We start from the raw sequence: 20,332 nt of genomic DNA on the forward strand, positions 1-20,332 counted from the left end.
TTATTTTCAAAAACAAACACACAAAACACAAACACAGTTATAATTTTTGTAGCAAACGCTGTTGATCGAAAAAGAAAGCGTCGGAGGATGCAGCGGCATGTTCAGTATCCTCAGACACTAAACATTATCTTAAACGGGCACTAAAATGAAAAAATAACTTCGGTCCAATGAAAGTCCGTGTTTCAATTAGTGCAGTTCAAACAAAATTAGTTCACACAATGCTACCGTTTAGAAGAGAAACGCAATGAAAACAGTCTTCTTTGACGGCAACGAATGGGATCCCCACGAGAAGGCAACGATTGGCAGCATCCAATGAGACAGAGTTGAAGCGCGTGCATACTGATCGTGTGTGTGTGGATTTGGAACGGGTCCGATCGCAGCGTTCCGTATATGCGCGTATTTTTAAAATACCGATTAACTGTATTGTAGCCCAACACAGTTCCGGCGAATGTTCAGCTAACATTTATCTTCGCGTCCTTCGGACAGCCACGCTACTCCGCTTTGGTACCGATATAATTCTGACTGTAGCTTCGAAACGGTATCAACGCTTCGAATTATAATAACAAGTACGAAATTAATATAGTGTGTAACGTAACTTGAAGTGAACTTGTTTTTGCATTTTAGTGCCTCTTTAAGAGTTCGCTCCAACCGTCAACTATTTTTCTTTTTTTCACCTCCGCAGCACAATACTCTAGTTTTTTTTTTTTTTTTCTGGCACTCGATGTAAAAGCGAAGGGAAGTAAGCACGTAGATGGATATTTATAACGAATTGTAAGATGATCAACTCCAACTTTATATTACATGCAATAGGTGTCTGGTGGAGAACTATACGGCGTCGGTGAGATGCGCATCTGCAACATTTCACTCTTCTTCATCCCTGTCAGCCATGCAAAGGCTGCAGCAACAGCATGGGAAGCATAAGAGGAACACAGAACAAACAAAGCAGCATGTGACGTGGCCACAGTCGCACACCATGAAGCGCTGAAAAAAAAAGAAGGATGGTTTTGGCATTTACGTCGGCATCGACACCAAACTTGTACGTAACGCGTTACAAGTAATTGCGTTAATTGTCATCAATTAGTTTTTGAGTAATTTTTCGAGTAATCAAGTACATTTTTAACAAGTAATTTCTCAAGTAGTTCGATTACAATTTTGAATAATCAATTACCGAGTAATCAATTACTTTTGAAGTAGAGTCTGACTCAAAATAACTATGCTCTGTGACAAGTTTTCTGCGTCTTTCTGGGGCCATTCAACTGTAGTAAGCGGAAAACTATTATGGCTACTTCTCATGCGCGACTCTTTCGCGCGATTTTAGCTGTCCCACTCACTTGGGCGTTCGGGTTTTTCTTTTTCTTTTTTGGAAGCACACAGGGGTGGAATTTTTTACATGAAAGTAACGGCCCGAGTAACGCGTTACTTTTATACTCGTTACTCAATTACATTTTGAGTCGACTAATTTGTAACGGTAATCAATTACTTTAGCTAGAAGAGTAACGGTAATGGTAATCAATTACTTTTTGGAGTAACGGGCACAAGTCTGATCAACACCATAGGACTTGCTGTTGAAACCAAACAAATCTGATTTAAATCACGTCCTCGCTTTCAAGAGGACACTTAATCATGTTCATATCAGGTCGCGCTTTAAATTTCTTGAGCAAATTTGAAACCGCGATTTATTTTCGTCCTTCCAAATCAAATCCCTCTTAAATCCGGATTTGTCTAATCCTTTGGCAATCCAGAAGAGGTGCTAAAGCTGAATAGCAGTCAAAAGCAGCTCCGTCACTACAGGAAACATATGGAAGGCAGTGAAATTTCACCAGCACAGATAAATTTACTGCGGCAAAATCAAAGAGAAAAGGGAAGGAACCTGCGGACGGAAGACAGCATTCAGCTTCGCCGTCCCCCTTTCTTTTCTCTAATCTTTCAAATTGCGATGCGTAAAATGCTTTGTTAATTACTGACTATAGTCTTTGGCATGCGTACGCTATACAGTACATATATATGCACAATGAAGAAAAAAAAAAAAAAGAGAAAAATGGTGTTCCTTCACGAATTTTTTTGCGGACGATCTACCGAACAGATTTTTGTTCTGAAAACGGCTACGACATCAGGTCACCGAAAGGAAACGATGTTCTCACTGGGACAACTTCGTAGGTTTTATAATTAAAAAGTTAATTAACGATTTTTAGTTAGTGATTTGATACGTCGAAAAGGGGAAAAAACGAAACACTGTCAAGGAGCCCGCGAAGAGGGAATCACACACGTAACATGAAAAACGGTTAGGAGCAACTAATATTTATTCGAACAAGAACTTTCGTGCAAGAGACTGAAGAAGTGCAGTCTCTTGCACGAAAGTTCTTGTTCGAATAAATATTAGTTGCTCCTAACCGTTTTTCATGTTACGTTAGTGATTTGACGGTTGAACAGCATATGGCCAAGAACGTCCGCCGGCCCAGAGATGATAGAAGTGAAAACGGCATGTCTATAGCCCTTAGTTTTTTTTTTTTAATGAAAAATCTGTATCGCCTAAAAATAGACACCCTGTATATATACACGCTGAAAGAAATGTGGTCGGGCAACCGTGAAATTACATAGGTAGTTGAAAAAAGTAGAGGCAGACAAGGAAGGTGTAGGAAGTAAGTAAAAAAAAAGGAGGGAGTTATTTATTTACAGGTGGAAAGCTAAGGGGATGCGTCGACGTTGCCGCGGAAGCTCCGCCTTCATCAGAACTAAGGGGTGACAATGATGGCACCTAAGCACTACGAACGAATCCCAAGAACGCATGCTTAGTGTGGAGCGAAATACTACCAGTTCCACGGCAGCTTATGCTGCTCGTGCCCGCATATAGTAGTCGAACCGGTGTGGTTTGACTCCACAACTACATGTCCGTCTGGCTTTTGCTCGCCCACATTCCCTTTCACAGCATATTTGCTACAATGACGCAATGCAACTTGGACTTGTGACAGTTCCCGAATTTGCGCCGAGCTAGACTGATCCTTACCGACAACACTGCGCAGGAAAGTACGCAGGCCTTCTCTGTACTGCTCAGCCCTTTTGGAAATGAAGCGACGAATATTTCCTTCTTTTGGCGGGTTTCTCTCTTTATATAGCCCACTACCTCCCCGCTTAAATTTCGCAGCTGGACCTGAAGAAAGAGCACATTTCAAACTCCATGGCGCGCAGTTTTTTGCACTACAGCAAATCTAAAATGAATGGCAAACTCGTAGACACCGTGAATTTTAATGATATCTTGTAATCTGAGCGCTTCAGATACGTAATAGCTCTGCTGTACATTGAGCATGCATGAAACCGTTACAATTGTCTCAAATGCGTTATGCAAGGGAGGACAGCCCTGGGAGAGTTGTGACAGTTTTTACTTCTGACCTCGCTGTGACGAAAATACGCGCGTAAGACCGATGAAACCAACGGCGGAGATCAGTGCGATCTTAAACTCAAGACATTTTTGATAAAAGACATTTGCGCGGAGGTCATCAAGTGTGACAATAGAGTAACCAGTAGAAGGGCAGGTTGTCGCCGCAGGGGCTGGTTGTCTCAGCTGCATTTTCTCATAATCTTTACTGTGGGGGCATACCGAATGGAGTGCATATGGAAAAGATATTTAAGATTTTTCATATTTCATATTTTATTTATCCATACAACCATAATACGAACAAAAGAAAAAGTGTTAGACCGCTGGGATAAACCCGTGAGGCGGTCTCTATAACATAATACATCGCAACATTGTGTATTGTAAGGCACCACACGAACGAACTAACACAGAAGTGGCTCAACTTCTGAACATAACATTTTTACATAATTTTCTAAATACATGTACTACAGATACAACCCTAATTTTATGCGGCAAGCTATTCCAAACCTTTGCACCAAAGTAGCTTATGCCATTAAATCCATAGTTGGTTCTAACCCTTGGCAACCGTAACTGCCACGAATCAGACCTGGTAAAATGCGGTGTCATCAATCTCGTTATATTAATAGAATCAATGTGTACATGCCCGTGGACCACTTTATGAACAAGTAATACAGTTCGATATTTGATTAATTGAAAAATTGGCTGCACACGTAGGTGCGTAAATGCAAATGTGACAGATTCTCTCAGAGGCAAATGCAATATAATCCTGAGGGCTCTTTTTTTGCAACAAGTAGACAGGGGTCAGGGTTGTACCATAAGCTAATCCACACACCTCAACAGCATACGTGAGGTGGGAATGAACTAGCGCATAATAAACGGACAGTAATGTGTTTAGTGGCAATAAGTTCCTAATTTTAGTGAGAGCAAAAATTCCCAGTGACATCGTTTTCCTTACAGCAAGCACATGTAGATCCCACTTCAAGTGCTAGACCAAGGAACTTGGTAGAATTTAACTCAGGTAAAGTTACACCACGCAATTCCTCGTTTGGGGTGACAAATCTTCGTTGTGCAGAGTGAAACAATATAGGATGACTTATTTATATTTGGAATAAGCTTGTTGGATGCTAACCAGTTTCCAAGAATTCCAAGCTCCCGATTGGCCCTTATGTATAAATCAACCTCATTTGTTGCAGAAACGAATATGTTTATATCATCTGCATAAAGAACGCTTTTTCCGGACAAAGAACTGGCCAAATCATTTATAAATGCTAAAAAGACAAAAGGTCCCAACACAGAGCCCTGTGGTACTCCGACTATGTTCTGTTTTATACTGGAACATGTGCCATCAATAGAAACATACTGCTGCCTATCAGTTAAAGAGCTCCTAATTAACTTTAACGGCAGTCCTCTAACCGCGTACCTTGCGAGTTTACTCAATAAAATCTCGTGATCAACAATGTCAAATGCCTTCGACAGGTCAACAAAGATGCCCAGAGTTAAGATATTCCGTTCAATATTATTTCTTATTTGTTCAGATATGTCAGCAAGGGCAAGTGCTGTAGATTTTCCCTTCGTATAACCATACTGAGCAGGCGAAAGTAGCCTAGATGAGTTAAAAAATGCTCCAGTCTCTTTCATAAAAGCTTTTCAATAACCTTGCTAAAAAACTGACAAAATTGCTATAGGTCGATAATTTAGTACTTCAAGCCTGTCCCCTTTCTTAAAAACAGGACCAAACTGTGCCATCTTCAGTTCCGCAGGAAACACACCATCTTCAAATATCGCATTGATAACACAATTAAGCGGGTGTGATAGATAGTTACTACATTTTTTTATCAAAGACGTAGATATACCATCACATCCATAACTATTCGAATTTTTTAAACCGCGAATGATACCATCAATCTCCTCTGGACATGTAGGCGCTAGAAAAAAAGTACTGGAATTAAAAGGGGGCATTGCTACTGGTTCATCTGCAGCAGCAAAACGACTGACACTTCCAGCAACCTGTATAAAGTAGTTGTTAAAGTTTTCGGCAATCCTGGACTTATCAGTTAAAATGGTACCCTGGGAGTCCCTCATGGCATCAATCTGATTTGCCTTACCCGTTTTGCTCAGAGCCATGTCAACAACTTTCCACTGCTTTTGTGTATTGCCATTAGCAGCCAAAACTTGCTCCTCGTAATAATTAGCTTGGGCTTTGCGTAACAGGTCCTTCAAAATATTCTTATATTTGTTGTAGCGAGCTTTTAAAGCATCGTTTTCTGGTACTAAGCGCGCAGAGAGGAACCCATTAACTTAAGCCTTACATTTTATATTTCCACGCCTGTCCTAGCTGTACAGGATTAATGCAAGCGAGCCATTACTGACTGGTAGACCGGCATTGAAAATGTAAAAAGCGGCGCTAAATTATGACACGATCTCTAAGACGTACTAAAAGAACCTACTGAAGCCCTTTCTCACGGATATATTTTGCACTATCAGCTGCTGGACCACTTGAAGCATGTGACAACTTGCTCCACCTCCTATGGGACAACTGACCCTTTCGACACCCGCAATCACTTTGCTTCTGCAGTAGACTTAACTGTGGGACGTGATGCGCTGAAAATCCGCGAAAAGATTTCCGAAAGGTGAGTGAATATTACGAACACGTACTGACTTACGTACACAATTTTACGTACTCGTGGTGGAAACAAGTCTTGTGCTGTGCGCACCTTGCCACACTTTCGAGGATAATGAAAATTTCTTCAGTTAATGGTTGCCACTGACGAACAGCGTGAAAACGGCTCCGCTGCAACGTTTTGTTTTCTTTAAGTAGCCAGTGTGACAACTGACCTGCTTCACAACTCTCCACGGTCTCCGCTACCACTACAATATGACATATATGTCCGCAAATCCCGGTCCGTTTCCCCACTTTCTCGCTTGCGACCTGAGAGGTGACGACTCGTGTGTCTCGTCACACAACCACCTACTACATTATGATATTTCAGAACGTGATGGTTATATTTCACTTTACAGTTCGTTTAAAGTGCCTCTCTACAGGCCAAGAAAATTTGCTTGTCTCTAGTGACAAGGATGCAACCCGAGGCAGGGAAACAAACAACAGACAACAATTTCCTCAGACACAGCAACAAAATTTAATAGCAAAACCGACACTATATACACAACAACCTCCGGAGAGGGGGTATGGGCACAAGGGAGGGCTTGCTGACGCAATGTCCACGTGCAGCTATCTCTAAAGATTCCCTGCGTAACCTCCGCCACAAGTTCCTTTCTATACAAAAAAACTTCGGTTTCAGAGAAAATCGGTTGGCAATTGTTGCATTCACGTACATGGGCTACGAGTTCACTGGAAATGTGATTCTTCCCCGTATTTAGGGAATCAGGGAATCAGGGAATCTTTAGAGATAGCTGCACGTGGACATTGCGTCAGCAAGCCCTCCATTGTGCCCATACCCCCTCTCCGGAGGTTGTTGTGTATATAGTGACGGGTTTGCTATTAAATCTTGTTGCTGTGTCTGAGGAAATTGTTGTCTGTTGTTTATTTCCCTGCCTCGGGTTGCATCCTTGTCATCATGAACCCGCTTGTCTGCGCCCTCTCTCTGTTGTCGATTATCTCTAAACCTTTATCTTACTCGTTATTTAGTTTTGAGGTAAGATGTCATCGGGCACCGAATCTACAAACGCGTCTGGCAAGGTTCTTCGAAAGTGAAGCGGGGACGCGCTGCTCTTACGAAGCAGACGACAGGGATCCGTGCGGTGACGCTTTATACACTCCAGTATTGAGAACCGTATACCCCGACTTTCGGGTTCTTTCGGAAATTCGTGAAAGCGCCTTATATTCAGTGACTGTATTCGTATTTTTGCGTACTCAGTATTGGGCGAAAATTCATTTCTTATACAAACTAAATGTTCCGTTAGTCGGCAGTGTGCGCTATAACTACACTCCTCTCAAGTGTGGGCATACCGTATCAGCGCAAAACGTGAAAATTGAACAGTTTGAACATCGGAATTTCACCTCTGTTCAAAATATGCGCTGTTGAACGACCATTGACATCAATGGTAATTGAACATGCGCACAGCGCCATCTAGCGTGCAATGCGTAAACTGCTCAAAAAGTTTCAATGTCCCCTGACACATTCACAGATTACTCGCTTGTGGCGCCATGAACATGTTCAAAGGCCGTTGGTGTCAACGATTATTGCAGGTTGCTTATGTAGGAGACGTGTTACAGCACTGATTGTAAATGAAAGTCGCACTATGTCCTATCGCGGAGCAAAGCGGAGTTGTGGCCTAATGTGCTTCGGGACAACCCCTTCGTGGCACAGTACCTGAAAAGTTGAGTCTTCATTCAAATTCGGGTAGAAGCAAGGGCCATCCGCCTTCAGGAAGGGCTTTCTAGACGCATCACAGATGGAGAATGACACTCTCCAGAAGGTGGCATCCTCGAACACAAAGCCAATTTTATTGCCATAGGCATCGCTCACGCGCATTTCCTGCGTTTGCATATAAGAACATTTATGTAATGATCAGTGCACACTGCTCCTTCCCTTGTTAGAACTCTACAGATCCAGCAAGGACGCTGTTGTTGTGCACAGTGACATAGCCACGAGGAGGCTACGGGGGATCGACCAACGCAAACCGTGCAAAACCGACGAGAAAAGCTATATACAGGGTGTCCCAGCAAACGTCTCATTCAATTTTTAGAAAAAAAAACAAAAAACTACGCCACATAGAATCATGTGGTCAACGGCATTTGTTCTTACCAGGTTTTTGCCACATCCTGATGTGCATGTCATGTAGCCTGAGTTTAATTATTGAAAATTTTCCGAACTGAACTCGGAAATTTATCACGTAAAAGTCACTTTTTCCCCACCAATGTGAAGAAGGTGCCGAATTTACTCAAATTAATGATAATTGACACTGTCAGTTATCATTAATTTGAGTAAATTCGGCACCTTCTTGACAGCAATATTGAGGAACTATCGTATCGAAAAAAAATAGCCGAAAATCATGCTCTGTGGAGCTCGCGGAGAAGATCCTGCTAGATCGCGCTAGAGTAGATCCTGAATATCACTCACTGTCAATTATCATCAATTTGAGTAAATTCGGCACGCTCTTCATGTTGGTGGGGTAAAACGGTGACCTTTACTTGGCAAATATCAGAGTTCGCTTCGCAAAATATTACATAATTAAACTTAGGTTACATGACATGCACATCACGAGGTGGCAAAAACCTAGTAAGAACAAATGCCATTGGCCGCATGATTCTATGTGGCATAGTTTTTTTTATTAGAATTCTATGACACGTTTTCTGGGACAACCTGTATGTACAAGGTGTTTTAGTTAAGTCCCCGAGCTAAATAATTGGCGACTGGGTGCACCAATCGAATAACTTTCTTTTTTTCCAACTATCTGTCCGGCACCACCTTCAAGCTGCGAACCGTTTGAATGAGTGGGAGGCGCTCATATAAATACAAATTCAAATGAGTTTCGTGAAAAACAACTTCGAGAGCAGGGCATCGTCCATGAAGATGTGTACTACGCCTTTTGGGAAATTCAGAGGATGCCTTTTAGAGAAAAGCCGGCCACCGAAGCGTGTCATTCGTTGCAGCAATTTATTGGCCGAAACGGTTTACATATTTGTGTCTCGGCCGATCGCGGTGAAGCCCAAAAAGGACTGTCTCCCACCCCTTTATCCGTCAATGAATTACACCAATGGTTACGTCCTCGTGGGCAGCTTGTAGATGGTATCGGAGAGATACTTAAAAGAAAAGAAGAAGAAAATGATTTGATTGATGCACCCGTTTGCGAGTTATTTAGCCCTGGGATTTAACTGGAACACCGTGTGCGGCGGGGGAGGGGCAGGGAGATCCAGCGTGACAATCGCGAAAGTTCTTGTTGTTGCTAGTCATCTATCTAAGTAGTATTCCTGCATAGTTCTGAACTCATGAGCGTTTCAAACTATTCTCCAATGTCGTGACGTGCCATCGCCGGCCATGACAGCCTATAGGTACATAATGTAGATGGGTAGAAATCCAGCGAACCGGTAGAGATGTAGGAAGGGAGTTGCCTCAGGACAGAAGCCGCCGATATTTCGAACAGAGGCTGTTCTTCTTCTGGGCACCGTCCTCATCATTGGCATGGTATTTAAAGGGTTAGGTGTGACGTGTTTAAACGTTCATGCGAATTGTGGGTCAACAGCCTGGAGGGAAGAAAAGGTCCGTACAGGCCTTTACGGCCGGAATGAATGGCTGCTTTGTTAGAGTGTGGAGGGGATTGTGTGAACGTAGTGATCTAGGCTACAGACCGGTTACAGAAAAATGGAAGGTTCACGGACACGTGGACGAAACGGGACAACAGGCAAGAATTGGCAAGCATAGCGAAAGATAAGGAGGCTAGTGGTTACTGGGGGGGGGGGGGGGGAATTCCAGAACAAGCAAAGGTTTATATATATATATATATATATATATATATATATAGGGTGAGGTAAGGGTGAGGTAAAAGGGTGTGGTAAAGGGTGAGGTGAGGTAAAAGTATATATATATATATACATATTTGTAATACAAAGTTGTGGCATGCAATGAAGAGAGCAGAAAGCAGCGGCCATGCAGAACATAACAGATGATAATGGATGTAGAAGAGAAAAGCCTATTTTATTTGTGAAGTGTTTCTAGGGTGCCTTGTGATTTGTGGATACCGGACGGGTGAAGAGCGTTGAACTTGTATATGAGATAAGACTCCCTATCACGTCTGTCACGTGTGGATCTAAACCCGGTTTCTAGAATATATAGTTTAATGTTGTCAAAATTGTTAAAGTGTTCGGTGACTGCTTTGGGGAGTTTGTTGGACGTGTCGGTTCTGTGTCCGGTAAGGCGGCTGTTCATTTGTTGGCCGGTTTCACCAATGTATTGCATAGAGCAGTCGCCGCATTCAATGCAGTATATGACATTGGAGCTTGTGCATATGAATGCCTGGTTAACAGGGTGGGTGTAATTGCTCGCAGTGCTTTTGATGGAGTTAGCGTGTTGAACGTGCTTGCATGTTTTGCAGCGCGGGAGGTTGCAGGGTCGTGTTCCCGTGTACGGGGTGCTCGTTTTGCTGACTTTGGCAGAGACCAAGGAGTCTGCCAGGTTTCTTGCGCGTCGGTATGTCACCTGTATGGGATTTGTGAATATGTTACTAAGTCGGTCACTGCTTTGGAGGAGGGGCTCGTGCTTCTGTAGAATGGCTTTGATGTTTGGAAGTGGGCCAGGCACGCCAATGGGTGCGCATTGCCATTGGTGCAAGCGATTGCCTCCGAGCTCGTCTGCGTCGTGTTCGCATCGCAATATACAATGTCAGAAAGTCCTTTGTGAATAAGCCTATTGTCGCGGTGAGTGTGAGCTGTGACGCGACTGCGTCGAGTGGAACATGGTGCTACCTCCCTTGCTGTGGGGACACATCCGCAGCGCTACAACAGAAACGACATTCCGACATTCCGCTGGCCGATCATATGTTCTCCGCGGCATCTGGCTCTCACCCACCTCCCAACCCACCGCTGGCCATTGAGCACTTCCTGATTGACCTTGCCCGCGCCACAGGGCGCTCCCTAATTGGACACTGTCCTTCCGCCGTGGTGGCGTCCAATCACAATGGACCTCTTTCACATACGCGTCGTAACCTAGCGGCCTTCCAGCGAACCATGCTCGGAGCACATCAAAGCAAATTCACGTGAGTAGCACAAAGGACCAGAACGAGTCCGGAGTGGGACCGACGAGCTCGCGCCGTTCATGCGGTCTCCCCACGGGTCCCCACTTCTGTCGTTCCCACACTGCGCCACCTAATGAAGGCGGAGATAACTCTCAAAGTCGTGCGCCTCAATGCCATGCGCATGCGCATAAGCCGTTCTAAAAAAAGTCCACTATATCACGTTCTAGTTGCGCTGTGTGCAGACTAAACGGACTAGGAGTACGGTCTAAATCCCGTGTCTTCATGATCTTACCTAGTTTCTCATTGCAGTCTAGGCTTCCTGACAAGACAACCTGCTCAAAGTACTGTCCTAAATAACAAACTTATAGTTTTGCCCCCTTCCCCAACCTGCCACGCGCTGGAAGGTCGATTTCCATGTCGCCACCATGCACAAATGCTGTTAGCTTTCGAACGTGCAGCGGGAGGCTGAGACGCTGCCACGACACAGATCCTTCAACTCCGAAACTTCAGCCCAAACTGATCCCAAAGTTGCAGATTAGATGCAGACCGAGGATGTCAGCATCCCGGTGGCATGGCATGGCTTGGCTCGCATCAGAACGCCATTGCGGCCAATGCGCCCTGGTGGTACTCAGTATAAATAATTGCGGAAGGTGTTCTGGTCATCTGCTTACAGAGAGAGGGGTTCCCGCTTCGCAGGCCGGAGCGGTGTTCAAGATAACTTTGACGCGAACCGTACGGACCGCTTGGACTCTTCCGCAACGGACGCGCGCTAACGAACCCTCAGGCGCACAGATAATTCACTGTGCCGTCGCCCCTTGCCATATTTGTACGAAACCATGAAGTTTTGCGGATTCTTCTGAAACTGCACGAACCTGCACAATGCTCGCTGGCTGCATTTCTAGTTTGCTTACAGGTTGATTTAGGCGTACAGACTCGTAAAACGAAATAAAATGAATTAATTTTCTAACACCGTAGACCGAATAATTTAGCCTGCTTCGCTGACAGTTAGCTCGATTCCGAGCTTTGTCTCACCTGTCTCGAGCAGCCGCAGCAGACATATCCTCTGACTCCACTCTGGCATCGGAATGGTCGGTACAGATCCAGCACACGACGATACTGCGTATCTACACCTGTCAAGACTGCGGCGGAGTTTGCACAGCAGCAGAGGCTCTCACAGGTGACTCGTTCTGCGGAACATTGTGAACTAAGTTTTAAAGCTACTGTTTATAGTATATCATGGAAAAATGCTGGTTAAATCCTAACGGAACACAGAACTGGACGGAGCTGGAGCGTTGCTCTCGCTCACCGATTTTGAAGTAACAGACGGTCTTGTCATTTTCGCTATTGCGGACGGCGAACCATGCCGGTCTACCTGTAAGAAGCAGAGCATGACAAAAAAATATATTCTAATAGCCAATAACGCAGATTCAGGCGGTTGAAGCAGCCGCACATCATACTTGACTCAGGACTCCTTGTAGCCTTTGTGTAGAATTACCACCTATCCGATACCTGTTAAAATCGTATCCTTGGTGAGTTTATACAAGGAGAGCTTGTAATAGCATTGTCGTTACATACACATTAGGTGTAACATGCGCTATAACTTCGTAGTTGCAGCTGCTTTGTCCCTTTGATGGTGACGACCCCGCCCCAACTGGAAGCACCATAGTAAAGAGGCCCATGGATTAAAGCATTCTCTTTGTAATCACAAAGGCAATTTCACGTAACGCGTAAAACATCGTATTAACGGGCTATTAAACAAGTCTAGGAAATGAAGCACTCTTTAGAATAAAGTTTAATATTAATGTGTCACTCTGGACTCTGAAAACAGCGTTTATTTTATTTAGTCCACGAAAAGAAGGCGCCTCAAGGATTCTGTAAGCGAAATTTCAATCCTGTTTTCGAAAGCTATGCATTTCTGTCAATTTTTGAAGATCTGCTGAGCCTCCACAAGTTTCGATGACGCAACGAGCAAGTGACGTAATCGTAAGCCCACAAACTGCAATGATGTCATGTTTTGAAGAGGGCACTCGCCTCCTAGAAAAGACGCCGGCGTCCGGGAGCGCCACGTGGTGGAGAAGTCATATGATGCTGACCGAAAAATGGGGAAGCTGGTCTTCTCCTTCCATTGTGTTTTCTTCAAGGTCGGAGCTGTTGAATGGTATGCCACGTGGGGCTTCGCTACCAGAGCACAAAAAGTGAGCGCCCGCTGAAGACTCGAGAGCCGTGTCCTCCGTCGGAGCATAAAATGACGTCATAGTTCTCAAAAATAAAAATTGACTAGCTTTCGCGTCACGTAGAGCCAAAATATTTTGCAGGAATGAAAAGTGAGACAGGAAGACTTCAGTAACATTTAGAGATTTCAGTAACATTTAGAAGAAACGACATTTAGTTCGTAGTGGCACTTTAGCTAGCTTTCGTGCAGAACTTGCGCTTCGTTAGATGATTTTTTTTTGTGTGTGTGTTTTCATCTGATAAAGTGCTAGTTGTGCACCTTCTGAATATTAAAGCTTTATTCCAAAGAGCGCTTCATTCAGACCAGACTGGACTTGGTCGCCCAAAGGATCTAATTCTATGAATATTATGAGATCAACGATATTATGTGGCGAGGGAGCTTTTGTCATGAGAGTCCGAGAAATTGAATTTCCTGAACTGAACTCCGAAATTTGCCAAGTAAACCCCCCGTTTGTCAGAAACTGAAAGCGTAAGTCGGATTGACCCCGTTCCGTTGAAAAATACATGCCATTCTACAATGGTATTAACGAAAACCGTTGTTTCGAGATGCGCGGATGGTCCGCCGAGCTGCAGAACGAACCAGTGACACGGCACTTCCTGGTTTTCTTTCCACCATTGTTTCGGATTAACTTTGCGTTGTAGTTATTCTACGGCAACCACCAGAAGCGTGAAAAAGGAAAAACGAAACGATATATGCCCGTGGCCTCCTCGCATTGCTTCTTGCGGAGAACTGAACGCTGCCGACAATTTGCAGACCTCCAAACGACGGTTAGCGCTTTTTTTCTCTCTCTCCATCTCTCTCTGCTGTTACCATTGTAGTAGGGAATGTATTTTCCAATGAAATTGGGTCAATCCGACGTCGGCTTTCTGGTCCTGGAAAAATAATGTGAGGTAGGCTTTGTATATTTGGGAGCTAAATTCACAAAATTCGGCTTCACGCTAATGGTCTGTCCAGGCAATTAGATTTGTCATAATTTTTTTTAAACACGTTAGGTGATCCATAATGTAAAACCCCGCGACTAGGCAACACGAAGGGACAGACACAACACGAAGTCTCGTCACGTTAGGTGAGACATCTTGCATAATTTTGCAAGAGTCTTTCCAATACTTGCACGGATAAGCGTTCCTACAATCTTTACCTTTTACATGAGATACGTTGATGATTAGTCCGCTAATGTCGTCCAAGAAAGTCAGATCTCCCGGAGGCAACAAGAATACCGAACGTGGAAGACTAGGTTTTGGTTCAGAAGTATTTTGTACTGGAACTGGCTGCTGCTGTATCGGTTGACCCTGTGCAGCACTCGCCGGAATTTGTCCTGGCCAAAACGGCCTGAACACAGCCGGACCTACAGGACCCAGCATGTAGCCCACAGGTCCAAAAGTTTGAACAGGTCTCGCAGTTTGCTGCGCCTGATCATCCGCCTGATTCATAGTCTCAGACATCCGTTAAAGGTGATGTCTTGTCCGTGCTTCGTGGGGAATCCCTTAATTCCTGCAGCTGTTTCAGGGCCACACACAAGCAGTGCACCAGGGGAGTTTGAAGTATAGAGCAGGAACTGCGCAAATAGAACAATCCGTGCTCGTTTAAACTCGTCATCCCGTGCGTATTCTCTAGTACTGAAGGCAATGAACGAAGTTAAAGGAAAGTAGCGACCTCCCTGCTGACGCAACGAGGACTAGTTAGTGATGCAAAACTATCGATAAATTGACTATGAATAGTACCGATAGTGTACAAGCTATCTATTGTTGGCTATCGATAGTTTTATGACAACTGACTATCGATCATTTTTCATCATTCCATCTTTTTCTTTACTATCGACAACCGGCATGCACGAGTGGGTCAAGGCGGGACGTTTGCGGTAGCCAAGGTCGTGCTGAAGACTGGGAGGTGGTGGGTTCGAATCCTACCACCGGCTGTGCTGTCTGAGGTTTACCGAAAGACCTTCCAGACGAATGTCGCCACAGTTCACCCGGAAGTTTTCCCAGGTCATATAATAACCCCCTCCCCGTCGCCCACCCACTCCTTCCTGCTGTCCTCTCTCCATCTATCCACATGTGTACACCGCTTATAGCCACAGTTGCTTCGCGGCGCTAACACGGAATAAAAAAAATCTTCACTATCGATAACTGGCTATGGAGACGTAGCCAGCTACGTCTCTCATAGCCACCGTTGGTTCGTGGCGCTAACACGGAGTAATAAAGGCGGCCCTATTCACGTGCGGTAGTTACAACCGCACGGCCAGTGTCATTGCTAGGAAACAACCTCAAACTGCCTCTGCTTTCCACTCGCTAAGCAATGAGTAGTCTTTGTTTCTCAAAATTTATTATCGTAATACGTAATGGACCTCTCCCTGTTTGTAAACAAATGACGTCATAGTGTTGGACAGCGCCACAAATTTGGTAGAGTTGAACTACGCTCGAAGCTAGAGGTGAAGAAGGTCGCACCCGAAAAGACACGTTCTTGAGGGGATTACGATGGTCCCTGAAAGGGATGCGACCTTCGGTCCTACTTTTCTTTCGATGGGAGCCAGCGAACAAGTGCCCGTTCATGAAACCCAGCCCTCTCCTTCTGATTTGTTTCGGTTTCAGTCTGTCTACGAACGTTATGATGGCGTTTCTCCGGTAGATGTCTATTATCTTAGATAACCCAAGGTCCTACACCCAAATAAAGTCGACCGCTTTTTATGTCATTCGAACGTTTTTTCAAAATCATTCTTTTGCCGCACCGTCCTAGAATAGAACGACCTTCCGAGCAACATCGCTACAATAACACAAACCAAAGAATTTCGTAATGCCATCTCTGCTCTGTTCTCATAATTATTATTTGGTTACCTTTCTATGTGTTTTCCTTGTGTACGGTAGGTCTTAACATACTATTAACGTATATCACATGATCCATTTTCCTAGTAGCTTATGATGTTGCTGTTTCTTCAAGCATACATTGTTGTATGTCACATTATTATCTCACATTATCACGGCGTTGTATTTCTTTTACTATTTTTCTGTACTAAATGTGATGTACATATACTCGTGATGCTTTTTTATTGTAACCCACTCCCCCATGTAATGTCCCCAAGGGACCTTTGGAGGTATTCCGAAATTAATAAATATGTCAACTCGGACCGATCACCCACAGTAAGTGGGAATTCCCTCATCTTCAACAAGGTTATTTCACGATTAATTTCTGCCTGGTATGTCGGTGAACAGGAACTGCCTTCCCGGTGCCATTACCTTCATTACCGGCGCCAGTCAAATTAAGAAATGCTCATGCGACGATTTCGCTGCATAGACTTCAATCTCCATCTTGTACACTTATGCTATGATTGCTTGCTCTATTCGACCCAAATGTTCCTTTTTTTAGTTTACCTTCTAGTATCGCTACAATTTGTTCATGTGGGCTTCATAAATCTTTATTCTGTTCATATGAAGATTATGTTGCTAAATGTTAACCAGACCCTTCTATATTGGCTCACGACCCTGAGGGTAAATAAATAAATGAATGAATGAGTTTGAAGATCGTACGACACTGCGACAGGCTGCCTTCGGCCTACAAATCATTTTAGAGTGCTATAAACGAGTTTCGTTCATAGGGAACGTAGGTGCAGTGCGACTAGTAATGCGTTTCTCTTTTTCTTACAATGGCCATACACTTTTATTCGTAGGTTCCCGTGGCTCTATCGGTCGTCAGAACTTAGCTTTCGGCGCAGAGACACACTATTTTCGGTGGAGTGAACCCACTAATGCTATCACAACAATATAGGACAGACACTAAATATACTGAATTCCACTGTTGGATGTAGTGGCACACTCACGTCTGTGCATAGCGAATCGTTAATGAAAAACAGTTCTCTCAAGCCTTGTCAAATAGGTCGGGTCTACATAGGAGCTCGCCCTGAAGAGGACAGCATGTGTAACGGGGCCGTATGTCACGTTTGGGCAGCCTCATCGTATACCAGCAATACCTTAATCATCGATGAATAAAGCCGACTACAATTAAACAAAATCAAATACTGCGTTGTATGGTAATGAAATGGTGATATGGGTAGGGCACACTAACATCTCTCTGCTACAAGGAACAGGTATATATCTTGCATTTTCCAATGCGATTCACGTCCCTGGAGATATGGCTCATCAGAGGAAAATGTAGAACTGGCAGGCGTTGGGATATTCATGGAAATTCAATTTCACTTACCCTTCCTTGACAATGATATGCAGCCTAGCAAATCACTAGCGCTTCAACTATGGCCTCTCAGTAGGGCGCGCGACACTTTGTTCTGCAACTGCACCGCGAGAGTTTCTGAAGTACACGTGCAGTCGCCACGTTGTGGCTTGCTTTGCTGAATTAGAAACTACGTCTTGCAAGCGCAAAATATGCATGCTCTGGCCAGAAAATTTGCGAAATTTAGCGACTAGACCTACATCATCGATGAATGGTGATCTATGTCTGAAACTCACCGCAGAAATCTCAGGTTAGTTTGTTCGGTGTGTATGACATTATGTCGCTGAGCGGGCCTATTGTTCATCAGGGCGGGAACTGTCAGTCCGGCGGAGTCCGTGTCATTCCTAGTCGTTACGGTGATCAGAGATGGGCATCCTCACGAGGGAAGTTAAGAGTGAGGGTGCCCTTACCTCATTCTCACCTCACGCACATTGAGGCGAGGTGAGCAAATCTCCCCGACCAATTAATTGAGGTGAGGAGAAATTCCCAAAGCGAGATTGGGTTGAGATAAATTTGGAGAGCGGAGAAAAATGTTGAGACCGTTGAAGCTCTCACGACCCCCACTGAGGTCGTGGCACATTAAGCGGGGGGTCGCGAATCAGCTCATTAGCTATAAAGAAAAGATGTTCGTACACCGTGCTCTGCCCACTATTCCGCATCCCAATAAAAATCGTGGTAGCGGACCACGTGGTCTACAAAGCAAGCTCACTTTAGTGAATAGGAATAGCCATCCCTGCTACCAAGCGTTTATTAATGCGTAAGGATTCGAGTCCTCGCTATGAGAGAATCGCGGCGTGGTCTATCTGTAGCCCCGGAAGTTGAGAGAGGCGCTACGAGGGGAAAGGAGGAGAGTAGGTTGGGGAGAGGATGCACGCTGGGAACAGTAGAGTACAGGTGGAGCTTGCGCGGAACTAGGCCACGGGGGATGGGAGGACGGCGAGGCACGGCGCGGCGCGCATGCGCGGTGAGTGGAGAGGGAAGAGGGAAGAAGAGGGTGCTTGGAGAGCGCGACGCGGCGGCACCTACACCTACAGTGCAGCTGTGGTGGTCGACAAGTTCAGACGTGTCTGTGGAAGCGCGCCATGGGTTATGAAGGCTGTGCGAAGGAGCGGCGGCGAAAGAAGGCTGAAGCCGCGAGACGGCGCCGCCAAGCTGAATCTGAGAAAGCAGGAAAGGCTCGTTTGGCTGCGGATGCTGTCTTGCGTTAGCGTTGTGTATGGTCGCTGCTGTGTAGCATTTTGAATGGGAGTTTGCAAAGGGTTTTCAAGTTTTAATGCTAACGCTTTCCCATCGGATCCATCAGTGGGTCTGCCATTATTTTTGTCTGTCTGCGATGGCTTCTTGCTGGGCTTAGTACCTGTGACAATACCAACTGTCAACCTACTATGTATGCATGTTATAATTACTATGCATGCACTGAAATCGACAAGCTTGTGGTATCGCGAAACCGGGGTGCGGGAGGTGGGGAGGTCGCCAAGCGATATCTTGTAATACAGGTGGATCGCAGAGATTCACACCAAAAATTCGGAACCACTGTGGCAAGGAGTGAGACATCTTTCTCATTCGTCCTTCTCTTTGTTCTCTGCTTCTCACATTTCCCTTGTAAACTGTTCATTAATAAAAAGGTGACCGATTTCGAGGCATAAATTGGTGTATATTCGGACAGATGATATGGATTCGTGTCAAGTACCCCTTCTAAAATATCTGTTCCAAACTAGACTGAGGGCGTTTCTTCTCCTGTCTGTGTGGAGGTCTTGCACTTGTTCCCTTTGAGGATGCACTATCTTCAGCGTAGCTATCAGCTGGTATCCACAATAGGTCCGCGCCGCGTTAGGTCCGCCCTGCGTTTCGTCGGACTGACAAAGATTGCGCTGAAAAATTCATCGTGCGCTATTCTGTGCGACCTCCGTAGAGGATGATGTTCGGCTATTTTTTCCGATGGGATAGCTCCTGAATATCCCTGTCAATTATCATTAATTTGAGTAAATTAGACACGGTCTTCACATTGGTGGGGTAAAAAAGTGACCTTTACTAGGCAAATTTCCGACTTAAGCTCGCAAAAATTTACATAATGAAACTCGCGTTGCACGACATTCACATGAGGTGGTGGCAAAAACCCAGTAAAAACAAATGCGGTTGACCGCATGACTCTATGTGGTGTGACTCTTTTTTTATTATAATTCAATGACATGTTTTCTGGGACACCCTGTATACATATGGCCGTGACAAGGTCTCTCTCTCTCTCTCTCTCTATATATATATATATATATATAGAGAGAGAGAGAGAAAGTGGTTTGAGAGGAGAGACTAGTGGTTTGAGAATAACGTGACAAGGTGTGTATATATATTCACACACCTTGTCACGTTATTCTCAAACCGCTAGTGTACGTGCGCTCCTTAGCCTCGTTCCCGGCGACGACACAACACGGGCGGACTGCCAAAATCGCTCTTCCCATTGGATAAATGCTCGTCGCGGCAGTCTTTAATGAGTATCACTGACGATAACGTAACATTCCATATAGCTAGTCATCCGGTAAACATCTGAGTAGCGTATCAACGTTCGAAAAGATCAAGGATAAAGAAGATTGCTTGCTTCCGCGTGCGATATGCAACGTTGTTCACGTCAGGAGCGCTGGCCGATGCGGTATCTGTTCTACACCGGTTCCCGAGCGGGAGAAAATGAACCGGCACGAAATGAACACGAGCGGACACGAAAATGAACGAAAACACACGCGGGAAAATGAATGAGCTCGGCAAACGGCAGTTCACACAGTTCCCGTGACGACCACAGGGTGGCAGCACTGATGGCGGCGCCC

The 20,332-nt window shown here is 44.8% G+C and overlaps 1 protein-coding gene across 1 annotated transcript; it reads right to left on the bottom strand.

The window, feature by feature from the left end:
* Nucleotides 1-740: 740 nt before the first annotated feature.
* LOC135388249 (phospholipid scramblase 3-like) lies at nucleotides 741-17,575 on the bottom strand. Its single transcript, XM_064617669.1, has 7 exons — nucleotides 17,490-17,575; nucleotides 14,437-14,853; nucleotides 12,372-12,437; nucleotides 12,098-12,252; nucleotides 7,705-7,869; nucleotides 3,005-3,148; nucleotides 741-981 (listed from the first exon to the last, which is right to left on the bottom strand). Exons 2-7 carry the CDS (start codon nucleotides 14,738-14,740, stop codon nucleotides 862-864), a joined length of 954 nt encoding a protein of 317 aa, XP_064473739.1. The 5' UTR covers nucleotides 14,741-14,853; nucleotides 17,490-17,575; the 3' UTR covers nucleotides 741-861.
* Nucleotides 17,576-20,332: the final 2,757 nt, after the last annotated feature.

The sequence above is a fragment of the Ornithodoros turicata genome, chromosome 3 (assembly GCF_037126465.1).
Source record: "Ornithodoros turicata isolate Travis chromosome 3, ASM3712646v1, whole genome shotgun sequence".
In the NCBI taxonomy this organism is placed as follows: domain Eukaryota; kingdom Metazoa; phylum Arthropoda; class Arachnida; order Ixodida; family Argasidae; genus Ornithodoros; species Ornithodoros turicata.